This window comes from Equus asinus, chromosome 27, assembly GCF_041296235.1.
Source record: "Equus asinus isolate D_3611 breed Donkey chromosome 27, EquAss-T2T_v2, whole genome shotgun sequence".
In the NCBI taxonomy this organism is placed as follows: domain Eukaryota; kingdom Metazoa; phylum Chordata; class Mammalia; order Perissodactyla; family Equidae; genus Equus; species Equus asinus.
This window is the reverse complement of record NC_091816.1, coordinates 19,737,346-19,752,828: the sequence shown is the minus strand read 5'-3', so window position 1 is coordinate 19,752,828 and position 15,483 is coordinate 19,737,346. Positions and strand designations below refer to the sequence as shown.

The 15,483-nt window shown below is 37.1% G+C and overlaps 1 protein-coding gene across 5 annotated transcripts in view; it reads right to left on the bottom strand.

The window, feature by feature from the left end:
* SLC7A2 (solute carrier family 7 member 2) overlaps positions 1-15,483 on the bottom strand; it is a 65,054-nt gene that overhangs the window by 14,375 nt on the left and 35,196 nt on the right. For 3 of the 5 annotated variants that reach the window (XM_070499729.1, XM_044760499.2, XM_014836504.3), the window contains 6 exons: positions 8,608-8,998; positions 7,976-8,131; positions 4,615-4,780; positions 3,326-3,459; positions 2,122-2,344; positions 122-261 (listed from right to left, as the gene is read on the bottom strand). In XM_070499729.1, coding sequence (XP_070355830.1) covers positions 122-261; positions 2,122-2,344; positions 3,326-3,459; positions 4,615-4,780; positions 7,976-8,131; positions 8,608-8,998 — 1,210 coding nt within the window. Of the gene's footprint in view, positions 1-121; positions 262-2,121; positions 2,345-3,325; positions 3,460-4,614; positions 4,781-7,975; positions 8,132-8,607; positions 8,999-14,616; positions 14,724-15,483 lie in introns of all 5 variants that reach the window. The other 2 variants (XM_070499731.1, XM_014836501.3) reach the window with 2 other exon arrangements.

Here is a 15,483-nt window from a genome sequence, read left to right as displayed (position 1 = left end):
AAGGTTATTGACTGTCATGTAAATCAAAACAGAAAACCACCTACCCTTTCCCTTTTTTTTTTTCAGAATCCTTGATGATAAAATATCCCCTTTTTCTTAATAAAAGTCAACTCTCTCTCACCTGCCACTGCACCCGATGATAAAGTAGCAATTATTGGTGTCTTCGTTTTGGAATTGATTTGAGCTAGACATTTGAAAAGCAACCCATCCTCCGCCATAGCATAGATTACACGAGGCATTGGGAAAATGGATCCAAGAAGACTGAATAAAAAGCAAACACATGCAGTATGGCAAACACATCCATGCAAGATTACACCCCAGAACTAAAACTAAGAAAGGGCACAAAACTCAGCGCCACAGCAACGATTATGCAGTCTTGTTATTTTTAAAATGTATTATGATGGGGCATTTAAAAATATCTGCCAGTATTTACCACTGTGCTACTTATTATTCTGTTGCAGATACTTGCCCAGCACAATTATCAGACTAAAAACATTACTGCGAGTAATTTGTGCATGATTATTACTGAATTAAAACTAACTAATTAAGACTTAACAGGAAACCAAACTCAATCATTATCATTAAGACATTTTTAGCAGCAATAACTTAGAAAATAAAATTCCTAAATTGATATGTAGAGATCAAGTAATCTGATTTCATAGTATAGTCACTTCATTTACTCAATAATTATGCATTTTTTATATTTATTTTACCATTATTTTTCCTCATATAGCCTAATCTTCAGTCAAATTAGTAATTAATCCCAGCATCATAAGATAATTATAAGAGAAAGGTAAAAAAAATCAATTCATTGTAAATTTACTACATAGAAGTAGCCACCATTAAAAGTTAGTAACAGTGAAGTTTAAGAAAATGATTTTTACTTTAGATGTTTTGAATCACTTGTGTGTACACTGCTTGTACCATTCCATACAAACTTAGCTGTAAAAAGTAACCATTTAAGAGAAAATAAATAAAATATTTTAATTTAAAAATCCATCTTCTCTATCTTTTAATCAGGTTGGGTTGAGGTTGGCCATGGCTGACTCTTCGTCCATCTGTCCTCAGACCATGGTGGCATAGGATCTTCACAGTTCAGATTTTTAAAACGATTTGAAACTATTCAGAATAAGCCTCAACACTAGCAGATGGCTGAGAAACCAACGAGAGTAATTTCTAATTGTTGCTTAATATTACCTTGAATAGAAAATGGAAAGGATTTTGAGGGGAAAAAAAAAGCTAGGCTGATGAATTATAAAAGGATTCTTTTCCCAATTTCAGACTTTTAGAAAACTATTTTCACTTCAAAACATCAGTAATCAGGTAAAGAGATTAATTTCCTCTTTGTGAGAATTCTGTACTGCATAGCATGGTATAAAACCAGAATGAAATACCTATCTCATATGTTAATTTGAAATATTAGTAGCTCAGGAAACCTGAGAAATGAATTCTAAAATATTAAAATATGCCAGTTATGGAAAATCCTAACACTTGGTATTCAATTACCCTTTTTTTCACACAGATATTACATGAATTTCCACCATTAATTTTAGAACAATAATTTATATTTCTAGACCAAGTTCACTCTGATCAGTGCTAAAAGTCTCAATGTGTCACAATAAAAAGCACATTACATTTAACAATGCCACCGCATACAGCGTCCACTCACACAGATTTGATATTACTTTAAAAGACAGCAGAAAATGCCAAGTCTGCACATAAGGTCTCAGTTGTCTTTAACACTGTAAGTGACATGAAAGTCAACAGGGAAATATACTGGTATAAGCACCCTAAAGTTTTATAATACATATATGAACAGGTGTGACACATACCTATGTACTTGTGTATGTGTGTACCAATGCTGTATGTATTTCTCCTGAAGCTTGGACCACCACTATCTTGAAAAACTGACTCAAGTGATGGGGGGAAAGATTTTATCACTTAAGATTTTTATATAGCAATTCTGGGCAAACTATTCAGAGAAATATATAATTACATAACATGTTTCTCATATTATTTAAAAATATTTTGTTTTTAAAACATATGAAAGCAATTCTTTGGACACTGACTATACTTTGCAGGACCCCAAGCAGCACCTGCCCCAGAGGCAATGCAGTGTACCTTGCTGACAAAGCACAGAGGGAGCCCGCTGCAACGACATATTTGGCGGGACCCCATCCAACATATTCAAATGCTACAGGAAGGGGGCTTTTCTCATCCAGGAGGTAGTACGGCATCATAAGTGTTAAAGCTGCAGAGACCCCAAAATAGGCCAGGAAGCAAACAAGCAAAGAAGTCACAATTCCAATAGGAATAGCTCTCTGAGGGTTCCGGACTTCTTCACCTAAGGAGATATAAACAAAAGGTTTGCATGTTTAATAAAACATGAAGCGGTATGCCATTAATTCTTCTCCTCCTCCACAGTAATTCTACTCTGCTTTTGTCCCTCTCATTTTCTTAGCTTGATCCATCTATTGTACATGAGATTTACTCTCTTCTTCAGGGTACTTTCCTATTACATAAAAATCCAATTCCACAAAGAAAAAGCATCTTATACCAGCACTATCAAATATTTAGGGATAGAACAGCAGCCTTAATCCATTTGGGAAATGATTCATCCACAGAGCTTAAATGACTGTCATGGCATTCTGTGGGCCCTTAAATATAAAGGCTTCAGGTGAACTTTTACCCAATCCATCTTCTTATAATAAACTCTAGCTTCAATTAACAAATAGTATACTTTGGATCCTTCCAATAAGATTTGGCATTTGAAGCACCCGAAATATGATCAATTATAAGCCCGTGCAATAATATGAACCCAGAGGAGGCACTTAGAGAGTGATTCTGGCATGATTACTTTGTTGGATAGGATAAAGAGAAAAGAATTACCACAATATATTTTGTCTGACTAAAGAGACCATTTCAGAGCATGACCATTATTTGTTACTCCTTATGACAGCACTTCTGGACAGAAGGTTAAGGATAGCAATTATGACTAACATTTAGAAAGCATTTGACGGCTTGCAAAGTATTTTTCATACGTATTTCTTCAAAGTAAGTTTTCATATGCACATCTTAGGTACCTTCATAACAACTGAGGGGGAAGTACTGCTCTCCCAATTTTACCAATATGGAAACCAAGGCTCAGAGAGTTTCCTTACGTTTCTTTTTATCATATCCAGCAGGGGTCACAGCTGGGCCTGGAACTTGCCCTTATTCTACAATTCCCACTGTCCTTCCTTGGCCCTCTGCGGCCACCCACGGGCATTCATGGGGTACAAGGAACACCTTTTCCTTCGACAGAGAGCCAAGATTCTGCACTTACCAGTTGTTGCAATGCAGTCAAATCCCACAAAGGCATAAAAGCAGGTTGCAGCCCCAGCCAAAGTGCCTGCAAAGCCATAAGGCATAAAGCCACCAGCCCCATAGATACTTGTTCCATTTTCAGAAGGCGGCTCTCTAAGGAAGAGAACAAACATCAGAAAGTCTTTTTCATAGGAAACTGCTTCTTCCGGTGGTTTCTCTCAAGCCACATCCTTGGAAGGCTGCTGTGTTCAGAGCTGATGTATACAAAACTAAGAGTCAACCCTGATTCTCTCACCCTGGCCTAGAGAATATGGTGTGTCCTCAGCAATGGCACCCTAACGGGTTACCAACACTCAGTTGGAGGCTGATCTTGATGCTGCATAAGCAGGAGGCCCAGACCCATTCTGGCTGGAACTCACAGCCAGGCAGGATTTTGAGAGCAGACACTCCATAAATGGGCCACGATCTGAAATAAAGACAAGAAACTTCCCCTTCCCGTGGACAGGTGGGCAGACTACACATTTTAAAACTTTACTATGAAGACATTTGAAAAGGTGAAATAAAATTCTCTAGGTTTGATTAATAATTCTGAAGTTGAATATTTTATTACATGTTAAAAATTGTAAAAAAAAAAAGATACTAATTTTTTTGCCTCATCAGAATGACTACAAACAACATATGTAAAGGAGAACACAGATGTACCCCGCTCCATATAATAGATATTTTTGTAATCTTAGTTTAAATACACATAGGAATGCTATGCTTAAATCAATCTTAGGATGAAAACTTTTATATATAATTATTATTAATTTAATATTTGAGACTATCAGGTTTAAAGTGAAAGGAACAGATAATTCTGCTTATGCAACCAACAACACTCTCCAAAATCACAAGGCCTAAAATGACCACAAGGCTGAGAGAACTGCAATGAGACCAAACGGTATTCCCAAAGGAAGAACTGAAGGATACATGTCTCAAAAATATTTATTGTTATTTAGAGGTGGCAACCTCTGGGGGAAAAGCCATTCTTCTGAGGGTTAGGCTGTTCCCTGGTCTTCCCCTAAACCTGGAGAAGAGCATGAAGTTGGGCACCAGCAGCTGCACGGCTTCAATCAGCTGCTCAAAAGTGAGCACACCTAGGCATTTGTGTGTGAGGGGAGCCTGGGGAGAAGAGTTTTGGAATAAAACAGCCTCTCAGAAGCAAAAAGTTTGAGAACAATTATTCTAGAGGAAAATATAGCATAAGACAAAAGCAGGCAAATTAAAAAAACAAACAGAACAAGAGGGGAAAAACCCTAAATATTTCACCTGGCATTGGCTGATATATTTTTAAGGAACTCTTCACTAATCTTCCAGTTTGCCACATTTCCCTTCACAAACCCAGCAACCATAACGAACAGAAGGACCAGGACATTAACAGCTGTGAAGATTTTATTCACCCAAGCAGACTCTTTTACTCCAAAAGATAAAAGACCTATGGAAGAAGAAAGGGTATTTTAATTTCACCTAAGCCTTACACAGGCAATGGCATTTGGAGGCAATTACAAGCTTTGGGATACTATTTCACCACCATTCATATCTTTAACACACATTTAGCCCTTTCTATTGCAAGTTCTTACTCACTCGTCTGATCGTGAAAGAATGTCTTCTGAACACAACCAACTCCATTTCAGAAGGCAGATGGTGCTCATAGCCAAGAGACACCACACTCTCCAAGAAATAAATAAATCTAGTAACTTTAGCTACGATTACCAATGGGTAGATACAGGTAAAGTAACTAAATTTTAATCAAATGCTGTTCTGAAAAGCCATTTCGAGGTTAACGGTTGCAAAATTTTGAAAGCAAAAGCTCAACCATATGTTTGCCTCATATTTACTAAATATATAAAGAAAGTAATTCTTCAATTGTCATGCCAAATAGATATTTTGTTAAATCGATTCTCATTTTAATAGTTTTATTTTGTATTTTGATTGTAAAAGTAATCAATTTCCGAGCCAAGTACTTTGAAGACTCAGAAAAAATATGAAGGAAACCAAGATCAAGTGTACCTCCCTTCCAGAATTCTGTGCACGCACACACACTTCCATGCCAACAAATACATAAGCTCATTTTTAACAGCCATAAACTCTTCCATGATACAGACACATTATACCTCAATCCCTTATTTATAAACAATCAGGTCACTCTGAGTTTCTTACAGCTATGAACAGTACTGACATCATCATCCCTTTATAAATACCATTGTACACTTTCAAATGGTTTCTTTACAATAGTTTTCTATAAGGTAATACTGGATCAAGGGTATGCACTGTTACACAAGGCTTTTGGTTCATATTGTCAAAATATTCTCCAGAAAGTTTGGCCCAATTTGAATTGCCCATTTTTTCCATTGGGCTATTCTTGTTTATATTAATTTCTAAGATTCATTTATATAATAAATGCTATAAATTCTCTGCCTGTCATGTATTGCATATGTTTTTCCCAGTTTATCATTTACTTTTAATCTTAGTGTTAATTATATATATAAGAAACTTTTAGAACATAAATTTTTCCTTTTTAGTTTCTACCCTTAGCTTTCTAAAGCTAAATTTTCCCTAATATTAACTCAAAAACATTCACCTTTGTTTCCTTCTAGTAATTTTATGATCATATTTATATCTTTAATCCATCTGGTATAAGATATGAATTATGGACCAAAGAAGTTTACTCTTTACTATTAGGGAAATGACTGACAGGATTATGACACATATTTACTTGCTTCTTCCCCATATCTATACCACCCATGACCAAATAAGAAAAATTATCCAAGTAGAGATGAGAGAAGTTGAATTTCATTCTTCTACCTAAGTTTTGATGATATAAAGGAAAACTGTATGGTCAATACAATTACTAACCCAGTAACTGTCTGTCTGTTTAGGAACCACTATACAACTTGGAAATATACACCATACATTATACCACTATACATTTCAGAAAATAACAACACTATTGTCACGTTTTATAAGTTTCCCAATAGTCTATGTGCACTCTCTATTCTGAGATCTCCGTCTCCCACCAGTAGATTAGAGACTAATGAATATTTCATCTAAATACTGCATACACTTCCCTTATATCATTAACAATAGCTTCAGTTGGCAAGACATTTGGTATTATAATATGAATAAAGATTTAGAATAGGAGGTTTTGATCTTCAGAGATTCTAAGAACAAAGTTACCATGTAAGCTTAGCCTATATTTAAAGTAAAGACACAACGGTCGATGAACACAGGACAAGTGATGCAGGCCAGGGCCTGAGTCTTGCCATGGAATCTAATGATTCCGTCTCATAGCTGCATGCTTCTCATCATTCAGAGATTAAAGCTGAATATTTTAAGTTCACTGAAATCATTCCTAAATAAAATATGATGTAACTAACGTAATGTTAGCTAGGCTGTTTAGAAACCAAAACAAACAAACAAGATCTATCACCTGTTGAAAAACAATGGATGCTAATCTTCTTGACATTAGAAGCAAAATGCCAAATATTTTAGACCTATAAATTTTGCTCATGTCCCTGTCCCTATATAAAACATTTAATTAACGGCTAACATTTTTAAGAGTAAAGCTATTTTCAAAAATTATATAATTCTACAAGTAAAAATTTTATTATAGAAAGATATTTCTGCCACACTTTTGTAACCAAGGGAAAAAGCAGCTAGAGATAAGGTTGGACAGGAAAGCAAGGGGCAGGTTATCCAGGGGATATCAAGTAGGAAGTGGGAATAAGCAGGGATTTTATTCTTAGTATAATCCTTGATAGGTTTAAGCAGGAGTGCACATAGGGATGACAATTAAAACAGAAAATGTTCAAATAATTAAAAAAAACATAGAGAACAATAGGGATTAGGTATGCCTACAAAATAAAATAAAATTGCCCGACATCCAAGTGCTTACTATGTCCCAAGCAAGAAGCCTGTACAAGATAGACATTGATATCCCCACTCTATGGATGAGCAAACTGAGTCTCATGGAAAGATTAAGCCACTCAGTGTTCCAAAGATAGCATGTGGCAGAGCAGGATTGGAAAGCTGGTCCCTCTGACTAAGTCCTGTGCTTTTCTAAACTATTATTCTACAATACTGACGAAAACGGGAAAATTCTAGTATCAAGCATGTTGCCTACACAATGTCTACATTAAAAAATGACAGGAGGTTTGAATATGCTTCCTTTTTAACCAGATGCCTACATTATATAGATGAATGTATGAATAGAAAGAGAATTTCTTCTAGAAACAGTAAGCCTGCATATATCCCTAGTTGTATCTAACATGATATAATGCCAAGTTATACATTCTTCCTTACTGAAACTTCATTGACATTCCTGCATATCTCCAACTAGCGTTATAAAATTGATTAGCTCATCCTATTATTCAGTGCATTCCAGATGCCATTGACACAGAAGTGCTATTTTTACCATTCTATACAATTTAGATTTTTTGAAACATATCTATCACATAAGATAAAATGTGATGCTAGCCAGTGATGAGGCCTACAGATCTTCAATAGAAACCTAAGTGTGTAAATATGCTGCCTAGTGTTGGGAACTCAGGCCCCAAATTCAATGGCAACCTATTTTCCTGGTACAATCAATCTGGCTCATCTTGGGAGAAGTGTCATAGTTTTTTCTCACCTGATAGAAGTAATATAAGGCATACAGCAAAAAAGTCAGGATACTCTGCAAGGCCGGAGTAATTCATTTTGAAGTATGTCCTGAAAAATTGACCAATCTGTTTGCCAAGAAGTTCATCAAAGGTGCCACTCCACGCTCTGGCGACACTTGACGTACCTTCCCAAAACACAGAACATTCAGAGAATACAAGGTCACTGGGAGAAAATTAACATAACATCATTTGCTACTCTATTCTACGATAAACACGGCTTAGTTCAGACAGAATTGACAATTTTAATCACATATAAAATTATCTTGGTAATTTTATAATTATACAATAATCAAACGCTCAAGTCCCTAACTGTGGAATCAGGGAATTTTATTTGCATTAAAGAATATAAGAATATATATAAAGAATATAAGAATACAGGCTTTGAAGCCCACTAAGAGACATATTCAGAGATGAAGCAGAATCCCCAAACCAAAAGGAGACATTTTAGAGGTGAAAAAAAATGAGACACAGAGATCAAGCGATTCACTCAGAATCATGTAGCTGCTAACTAACACGGACCTACAACGGAAACCCAAGGCCTGTGACTTGGGAGTGCTATTTCTACTCTTCTACACAATTCGACTGATTTTTTAAAACATACCTATCACATAGGATAAAATGAGATTCCAGCCAGTGATGAAGGCCCACAGCTCTCCAACAGTAACATACGTGTACAAATACGCAGACCCAGTCTTGGGAACTCGGGCCCCAAATTCAGCGTAGCAAAGGCCTGCCATCACGGAGGCGAGGGCAGCGATCAGGAAGGAAACCACGATGCTGGGGCCAGAATCTGCTTTGGCAACCTCTCCAGCGAGTACATAAACGCCAGCACCAAGGGTGCTGCCAACCCCCAGGGCAATGAGGTCCATGACAGATAAGCAGCGGCATAATTTGGAATCTTCCAGACTGTCCAGAGTAACGATTTTTCTCCGGATCAGACATCGGGCAAAAGACAGCGCTGCTCTGCAGGGAATCATGGTGAAGAGGGCCACCTGAGGAAGAGAAAGAAGGGAGGAGGTTAAAAGGTGATCAGGGACCATCATCCCTCCAATTAGCGACCCAGCTTCTTAGCACAATGAGGGCACCTGTATTCTCTTTTTCCCTTCTTGCTAGGGGTGTGGCCCAGTGCAATCAGAAGGCTTTAATAAGCCCAAGGTATGGCTTTCTCAGAGTTCACTCATACATGACCTTTCATAAGGGTCTGCAACAAATGGCTTATTTGGAGAGCAAAGGACTAGAAGCCCTGGGTGATTAAAAAGATTTGCCATTTTTTCTTGGTACAATTTTTAAAGATAGTGTTGATAGAAATATGTTCCAAGAGATGGCTCATTTGTCCTCACTACAAGCAAGGGGATGAATTACCTCTTCTTATCCATTCTCTCTCTCTCTTTCTTTTCTTCAATCATTCATTCAACCCATATTTTTTAGGCCTTGTTACATGCTAGGGGTTGTGTTAAGAACGTCTAGAAGGGTGTGGTACATAGATAAGATCTCTAGCTGTAGGGAACTAAAGACCAGCTATTGTCTAAAAGCAGGTAAATACGCCATCATTACACATTCAGCTTTATCAGTGTTATCAAATACGTGTGAGTTTCTCTGTCTCCATTTCATTCTGTTTCATTTTAATGTGGAGGCATTTGAATCTTTTAGAATAAAAATATTTCCCCCAAAACAGGCTTGGATTTTTCTAACTAAAAACTGCTATTCAACTATGCTTTAAGTATGAATTTGTAGTAAAACACACACGCTTATTTATATTTACTTGAGATTTCTAAATAAATAAATAAACCCAAAGTCCATGCCAAGTATGATGTGTTCTTTTGTAAATGGAATGAATAAGGCAGACAGAAAGTCTAACTCCCCACATCCAAGAGGCTCAAACAATCTAACAGTGGAAAAAATGATCAGGTTATAAAACAAAGTATGGATTTTAGTTTTATTTTAGGAAAGAAAAAAATACATATATTACAGTAAAAAGTCTGAAGCAAAATATATCAAAATATTAACAGTACTGATCTTTGAGAGGTGGGCTAATTTTTACTTCTATGTATTCCATATAATGTGTATGATATTGCTAATATGTATTTCTCATTTATCTCCAATGAATATGCACAACATATGTGCCAAAAATATAAAAAGTAAAGACCCCTACATGGCTTTGTCTACAGAGACACAGAACTCAGCAGAGAAGGAAATAACTAAGGAATAGGGAATATGATAGTATATGCAACTTATCAGTCAATAAAATCAAATGTATTTAACTTTTAGAAGTTCAAATTCATTTTTGCCACTTCTCTGCACAGTGATCTACAGAGCTTGAATACCATCCTCTCAATCTCATAATATTCATTATCAATAACCAAAACTCATGAGATCACAGCTGGGCATCTTCTCTGAAGAACTTAGAGCTTTCTATCCTACAAAATAAACTCGAACATTTCTCAACCTTAATATCTGTACAATAAAACTATTACTAAAAATAAATAAAATAAGATAAATTTTCTATACTAACTCTAAAAGGCTCGTTGCTCCTAAGAGAGAGAGAGACATTTCTGGGATGTGACTATCCAGTTTCACACTGACCCTAGGAGATAAAGTTTCTCACTGAACATCATTCACCCATCAACATAAATGCAAGTCCTCAATACTGAAAGCAGCTCATTCAAAGAATATAGAGAAAAATCCTAAAAGAAAAATGAAAATGAGTGAAAAGTTCCTTGACAGTAAAAATAAAATTGTACACATCAGAATCTTCAACACCACCTGACAGAGTGCCAAGCATGACACTTCACAAATACTTGTTGAAAAATTTGCAAATACAAATGACAGCTCCAATTCTGCCAAGATTTTGGCTTCCAAAGTAAAAACCCACCAATACTTCTATAAATCCCATGTGTACCAATTTCCACCCCTAACTCTTAAATAGCTATTTCTCATATAACACATCTAGAAGATAAGGTAGGGAAGTATTCTGCTTAAAAGAGAATTAAGAGGTGAAAAGCTGAAGTTATAAAGAGGCCAACTGAGGTGAGGAGGAGAGAATTGAGGCTGTGTACTAAATGATGACCTTCCGCAACATTTAAGCATTTTTATACAGAGATCTGCAAAGATCAAGAATTAGGGACCACTGCAACTGAAAAATGCTCAGATATGAAGACCTACTGAATTTCAGTAACGATTTAAGATCGTGCAAAAACAGGACATGTTACATACAACTTTAGAAAACAATTGATATACAAAATGAAGCACACCTGTTTGCCATTTAAATAAAATCCTCTCTTGATAAAGTAGTTAATTAACCTCAATTTTTATCAAAAAAGACAAATTTGAGAACTATCGCATATTTAAGAGAAAGGATCTGGAAGAAAGCAAGAAAACTAAAGAAATTTTGGAGAGTGATAGGATTGTGGTGAGCTTTTATTTTTTTTAAATACTCTTTTCTGGTAATATGGTCATGATGTGAAATTTCTAAAAAAAAAAAAACAGCATAAGGGAAATACAAAACAGCATGAAAGGGAATAAGCAAGCCAACCAATAAACAAACCTTCTTTGAAAATGTTAAAATAGTAAAAACTTTTGTCATTAATAGTTACCCAAAATGAATAAATGAGTGACCCCCATGTCATCAACGTGAAAGTGAACTTAATTCACTCCAGATTACATAGGAAGAATCGTTTACGGAAATATCTAGTTTAATCAGATAAGAGCTGATTGCTACTGCCTCTTGCCTATTCAAAATGGAAAGTATTTTTTGTTCAGTTTTTCTCTGTTGCCCTGAGGAAATAAGACAAAGCTGCTACTTGTCAAGCGTTCATTTGCTTTTGAGTAACAGAAAAACGTACGTCAGAAACTCCTCTCAGAACCAACAAGTTACGCAACCTCCCTTGCAAACAGTCTCAACTACGCACACCTGATAAAATACTGATTGCGAAAGCCAGGACGCAAAACCAATTTTGTAGAAATATAATGGGATGGGAGAAAAGCAATGTAAAACCGTACTGGGTCAATTTAATGAATCATTATTAAACAAACACTAATTAAGTCCTAGCAGGTGTATGATACACTGCTTATAGTCAATAAAGAAAAAAGAATACCATGCTTTCGTAAAATAGGATTTTGTGCAGACTAATATATGAAAGTAGAGTGGCAACAGGGGAATGAGAAAAAAAGATACATATGTCTAATATGAGTGATATAACTTGATATTTACATATTTAAGTTTTGTACCTTTTCTTTCAAAACATTTTTAAAAGATATGCTCCTTATGTGAAATGGCTATGACAACCTCATTTCTACAAGGTTCTTTCATTGCTGAGGAAAAATCCAGTCATACTTAGCCTCTGACTCAGGTCGGCATCCACGGCCCTTGCCTGGGCTCTGGTGTGCTGCTCATCAACAAATAACTATGCAGGGAGAATATGCCGGGATTGTGAAGGTGATTCTATTGGTCTGGAGAGCACAGGCTGTTTTTCCATGAGCAGACAATGGGCTACACCATCACACCCACTGTCAGCTATTGTTACCGCGACCAAAGATTGGTATTTAATATGAAACCTACATACATGTACAAGAATATAAAAGCTCTAATCAACACTCTTATGAGGCCACAAATGATTCTAGTGATACCAAAAACAGATATGTATCCTTCTTCAATAAACAGTTATTTTATGAATTGCTAAGACAGCAGCCTCTATGGAGGAGGAAAAGTATGCATATATTAGCGTAGATCTGAAAATGTAATTAGCCAAGGGAGGGCTGGAAGGGATCTGCAATTCGCTCTGCAGCAGAAAAATCTCTGAATGATTTTAATAAGTTTAATGATGCAGTTGGACCCTCCTCAGCCCCACGACCCCAACCCTAACGGTTTCAAGACATCCAACTCCTTGATGGAACCTCTATTAATTCTTGCCAGAAAGCTAAACTCCTTCCTCAGCAACTTGGAATCACCCCCTTCTCAAACTTCTTCAATCCAGGTTGTAAACTTGGCAGTACAGAATTTTAGGTCAAGTAAATTCTTAGCTCTGATGGTATGACACCACCACAGAGCAGACTTCCTTTCAACAACCACAGAAATCTTTGAAAATCTGCTAATTACCATCAAAAGTCCGTCCTGGATTTTCACTTTGGTTCAAAAGTTTCATGTAGCATTTCGTTTCACAGGAACGAATTTTTCCCCTCCTTCCTTAAGTAAAGGCTACAATTTTAAGCTTAATCCTCTGTATCAGTATCACAGGCCCTGACAATAAATCTTATAGGAGAAAGCTGTGGCAAGCCAGTGGGGCAAGCACTCCAACAAATCGTCAACACATTAGCTCGTCCGAATTACAACCAAATTTTCCTTCCCCGTTTGAGTTGCTAATTTTGTGGTGAGACACCTGCACTTGCCATTTTCGGACTGATGGGGAAAAAGGAATTAAACCACATGGGACTGGGATCTTTGCCCCATTGTGTGTGTGTGTGTTTTCTCGTTTATTTCTCTGAACTACACCTTTTGGTTCTCCAATCTCCAAACTCAACATCAATTACATTTTTACAACTTTAACGTTCAAAAACATATTTTTAAATTATATTGTAGGTTAAATAATTTAGTAAAGGAGGGGAAAAGATACGGCTATAATGTCATGAAATTATTGACTTTTTTTTCTCATTCTTTTAACATACTTTTAAGAAATTAATTTCTCAAAACAAAAACAGTAACAAACCTTTTCATTCAAACCTAAAACCTTTATTTTTCTGGAAAACAAAACTACTTTTTCATATACATTTCACTTATATTTAGTCAAAAGTTTATCTTTCTCCAAATCAAATTTTCTGAATAATCTCTTCCTTCAAAGTTTTCTCCGGATAGGTGAGCACAAATGTAGAAATAAGTAAAAATTAAAGACACATTGAAGCCGCTACAAAGTCACAATCATTGTAGCAATAACGTTTATATTTTCTTCCCTTTTATATCAACTCAGTACTATCAGGAATTTAGACTAAAAATGGATTATTTCAAAGTTTCTGATACAGAATCCAGACATAGACAAGCATCTTTCCTAAGAACATCCAACAAACAGCTGATAGAGAATTCTGGAAAGTATGTAAAGGCAGCTGGTGCTTCAAAACACGTGAATCCATTTAGCTTTAATAAAGGCAGGAATAAGACATACCTCGCTGTCTCATTCAAATAGATGCAGAAAAAAAAAATTGTGTCCAACTTTTGTTTATAGGGTTGGTGACACTAAAACAAGCATTTTTTGGGGAAGTGAAAAAGAAATGAAAAGAAGAAAGCAGAGCCCTCAGCATCCTGGTAACTGGAGTATGTGCCCAGTCAGCGGCCCACTTGCACAGTCAAGGATCTTGATGGCAAGTGTGGGCACCAGGCAGACGGCCGTTCCCAGTAGACCTTAGCAATCTTTGGCTAATAAATCACTCTGAATGCCAGAGGGTACCACCTGTTCCCTCTCCCCAGGCTGCTACTGAAGGAAATGTCTTCTCCTAGCACCAGCTACCCTATACATGCCATTTTGAACGTCAGGAGATTAGCCTTTCCAAAGTTATTTCACACCCGTCACTACTCTACATATGCTACACTAATGAAAACAGCTAATGTTTGTTGAGCACTTACCATGTGCCAGGTGCAGATCTAAGCCCTTTTCATTTTATTCTTCCATGAATCTTCACGATATCCCCATTAGATCAGGACTATTGTGAATCACAGTAAAGATGAGGAAGCTGAGGTGTAGAAAGACTAACCAATGTCACAGTTAGCATGTGGAAGCAGGCATAAACCCAGCAGGTACGACTCTGGAGCCTTTATTCACAGCCACTATGCTGTCCTCCTGGCTTCCCAGAGAGCCCAGGCATTGTCCACTGCCCACGCCTCCTTTGAAGAGATCTGCTCTCCCCCTACCCACTATCTTCCCACCCCCAAGCCACAGGTAACTGGACCAGAGAAAGACAGCTGACTCAAGATTAAATATGCAAAGGCTGGGTATGCTCACTCAATTTTCTTGGAAATTTGAATAACGAGATGGAATCAGTCAGATGATCCAGCATTCCGGCTAAAGTCATGCAGACTTGGGGCCAGTGGGACACCGTACAGAAACCAAGAGGTTGGCAGCAGAAGCCAGACCACAGCCATTCAGGAGAGCAGAGATGAGAGACCCTACCACCCCAGCAGCGAGACTCAGAGCTGGCACCACGGGTCAACTTTTCTCTTCCCGAAGCCCTGCTGTCCTTCCTGATGTTGGGTGAGAGTCCCCGTGTCCTTTCAACAAACCTCCTGTTCACTTAAGCTATTTCAAGTGGTCTCTGTTCCTTGAAACCAGAGCCTACTGATGAAAGTCAAGGCGATACTGGTAGGGCCAGTTCCACAGGGCTCCACTCCCAATTTCAACCCTTCAAATCTCCTGCTACCTCCTACCATTTCTGGTGGGTTTCTTGATAATTCCTTTTCTTTCCAGGAGTAGGTGTCCTGATGGAATAACTTGAA